Consider the following 2874-nt stretch of genomic DNA (forward strand, 5'->3'; position numbering starts at 1 on the left):
ACATCTGAGCATAGATGCTTAGGAAATAAGGTTATTCAGTATATTCTTCAGCAACTAGGTATTCTTGCTTGTGGTGGGCAGTGCACGTTTCAAGTAGCTCTACATGTGCTCTTTAGTTCAGGGCACTTTTTAAAAAGGCCCTTCAGTGCTTGGGGAAGTTGTGCTGTTGCTAATATTCCATCTTGTCCTCTGGACCCCCTCTGGAATGTGCACTAGATGCTCTGCATTAACTAAATGCCCTTCCACAAATTCTTCATCTCTTATGTAAAAAGAAATGAAATCTATTTAAGTGATCTGCTCTGAGTAGCAGGAATAAAGTATCTCGCTCTGACCATTTTTTGTGTAATTATGAATAAAGTGCAGCTGAGGTGAGGAATTATACCAATAACTGGAGATTCCAGTAAAGTAAGAAATAAACCTATGCTGCCACTGCTGTGACTTATGGAAAAAACCCCCCAGAGTAATCAGAATAGAAAGCCCAGGAAATTTAACAGGACTTCTCCTCTCACAAAGTCTTCAGATTCAACTCCAGAGATGTTATGCCAAAGTCTTGCAAAGAAACATGCCCAATTACATGTTTATTTGATTTTACTGGTGTAAGCAGTAATATGTAATGAATGACATTGGAAATGGGGAGCAAATTTTTAAAATACTTGCACTTTGATGTTTCCCTTCGGTTGTTTCTCAATAAATAAGCTAAAATAAAATTCTCAGAGAACAGCCTACTGAAACCTACCTGCTTAAAATAAAAATAAAAACAGCGATAGAAGCTAACCATGAAATATATATTTATATTTATATAATATGTAAAAAAATCCCTGCATTACTTGTTGTGCAAAAAAAAAAGTTGTTCAAAACAGAATATGGTCCTCCGTCTGTGTAAGAGCATTATTTCTCACACACACATAAGCAAAATGGTTGCATATGCTTAAACATGCACCAGGTTGATTAAGAATCAAGTCGTCATGGCTTGTTTATGAATGGAATGCCCCAATGTAAAAGCTAAAATAAAATTCTCAGAGAACAGCCTACTGAAACCTACCTGCTTAAAATAAAAATAAAAACAGCGATAGAAGCTAACCATGAAATATATATTTATATTTATATAATATGTAAAAAAATCCCTGCATTACTTGTTGTGCAAAAAAAAACTTGTTCAAAACAGAATATGGTCCTCCGTCTGTGTAAGAGCATTATTTCTCACACACACATAAGCAAAATGGTTGCATATGCTTAAACATGCACCAGGTTGATTAAGAATCAAGTCGTCATGGCTTGTTTATGAATGGAATGCCCCAATGTAAAACAACTTCCTCTTCTACACTTCAACATGGCATGAATGACATGAAGACACACTTCCCCTATGGCTCATTGATGGCCTGGGGCTGTGGTTATTACAGTTTTCACCTTTCTTTTTGTCTTTATCTCTCCAGGTTTCTAGCAACTGCAGTTTCCCTTGTTCTTCCTTCATGAAGACCTCCACCATAAGAACTTTTTCTTTATGAATTTGCTGACTAATGTCCTTAGGGATGTCTGGAATAATCCAGTCCACGAAGTCGCTCATAAACATGACCAAGTTCTGAGAAAAGTGAGATGGAAACAGTTATGAGAAAATGTTAGCAAAGTCAAATCTAAAGACACGATGCAGCCTTAGGAAAATGTGAAAATCCATTTTGCTTCATTAGCTGTCCCACTGAAGTCAATGAGACTTAAAAAGTGCTTATCTGTGTTTGTAAATATATCTGCTTGGAAGTAAACTCCACTGAAATCAATGGGAATTACTGCCAAGATAGGTCTGATATATAAGAGTTTTTCAGAATCCTCTATGATAGCTGTATCTCTGTATAATGTACACAACTACATTTTTTCAAAGGGTGTTTTACAAAACTAGTTATTCTTGGACACAGTTCACTGATACTTGCACAAAACACAGATGATGACAAACAAAAGAAGGACTTTGGATTAGTCTCTGCTTTATGTGCACTTTTTCTTAATGGATGCTAATTCCAAAAAAGTAAAAACAAAAAGTAAGCAGTAATATGTAATGAATGACATTTTCTCCTAGTCTGGATCTACCACATGGGAAATTGCCACTACAGGGGCATCTGCCTGATTCTTCCTCCTGTGGCAGAAAATTCATGTCTCTATTCATATATCATTTTCTGCATAGAACATAATCTCCAAGAGGAAAAAGGTCTTCAGTGTAAATGGGTTCAAATTTTCCAGGGGTGGCCAAACTTGCTTAATGTAAGAGCCACATAAAATAAATGTCAGATGTTTGAGAGCTGCAAGACATGAACAAATATTACACACATTTTTATTGGAAAATATGCACATTTGCTTTTTGTTAACATTATAAATGAGACTGCCAAAATAAAAACAAAAGGGGTAAAAACAGATATTGATAATGATATTTATTTGTCCAATGAGAAAGAAAGAGAGAGGGGTGGACAGAAAGAATGAAAGAGGTGGAAAGAAAGAGAGAGAGGGAAACAAGGAAAGCAAACAGATGGTGGAGGGAGGGAGGGAGGGGGAATGAAGAGAGAGAGAGAGAGAAAGAGAAAGAAAGGTGGAAAGAGAGCAAATAGATGAATAATGGAGGGAGGAATGGGGAAAGAGAGAGAAAAACAAAGCAAATAGATGGGGAGGGAGGGGGAGGGAGGATGGAATGAAAGAAGGGAGAAAGCTGAAAAGAATGAAAGAAGTGGAAGGGAAGGAGAGAGAGGGAGAAACAGAAACAAAGAAAGCAAATAGATGGGGAGGGAGGAAGGGAGGGAGGGGGAGGAAGGAAGGAAGAGAGACAGAGAACGAAAGAAAGAAAGAAAGAAAGAAAGAAAGAAAGAAAGAAAACAGATGGGGAAGGGAGGTAAAAAG

General features: G+C 37.1%; 1 protein-coding gene across 1 annotated transcript in view; it reads right to left on the reverse strand.

Annotated features, from left to right (window-relative positions):
• Positions 1 to 1128: 1128 nt before the first annotated feature.
• The window catches only part of ANO1 (anoctamin 1, calcium activated chloride channel), a gene marked incomplete at its 5' end in the record, with an annotated part of 133859 nt that continues 132113 nt past the window's right edge, over positions 1129 to 2874 (reverse strand). The window contains one exon of the mRNA XM_015410856.1: positions 1129 to 1579. Within this exon, the coding sequence (XP_015266342.1) occupies positions 1319 to 1579 (261 nt within the window). The remainder of the gene's footprint in view (positions 1580 to 2874) is intronic.

This window comes from Gekko japonicus, unplaced genomic scaffold (genome assembly GCF_001447785.1).
Source record: "Gekko japonicus isolate JY-2015 unplaced genomic scaffold, Gekko_japonicus_V1.1 scaffold65, whole genome shotgun sequence".
Lineage (NCBI taxonomy): Eukaryota > Metazoa > Chordata > Lepidosauria > Squamata > Gekkonidae > Gekko > Gekko japonicus.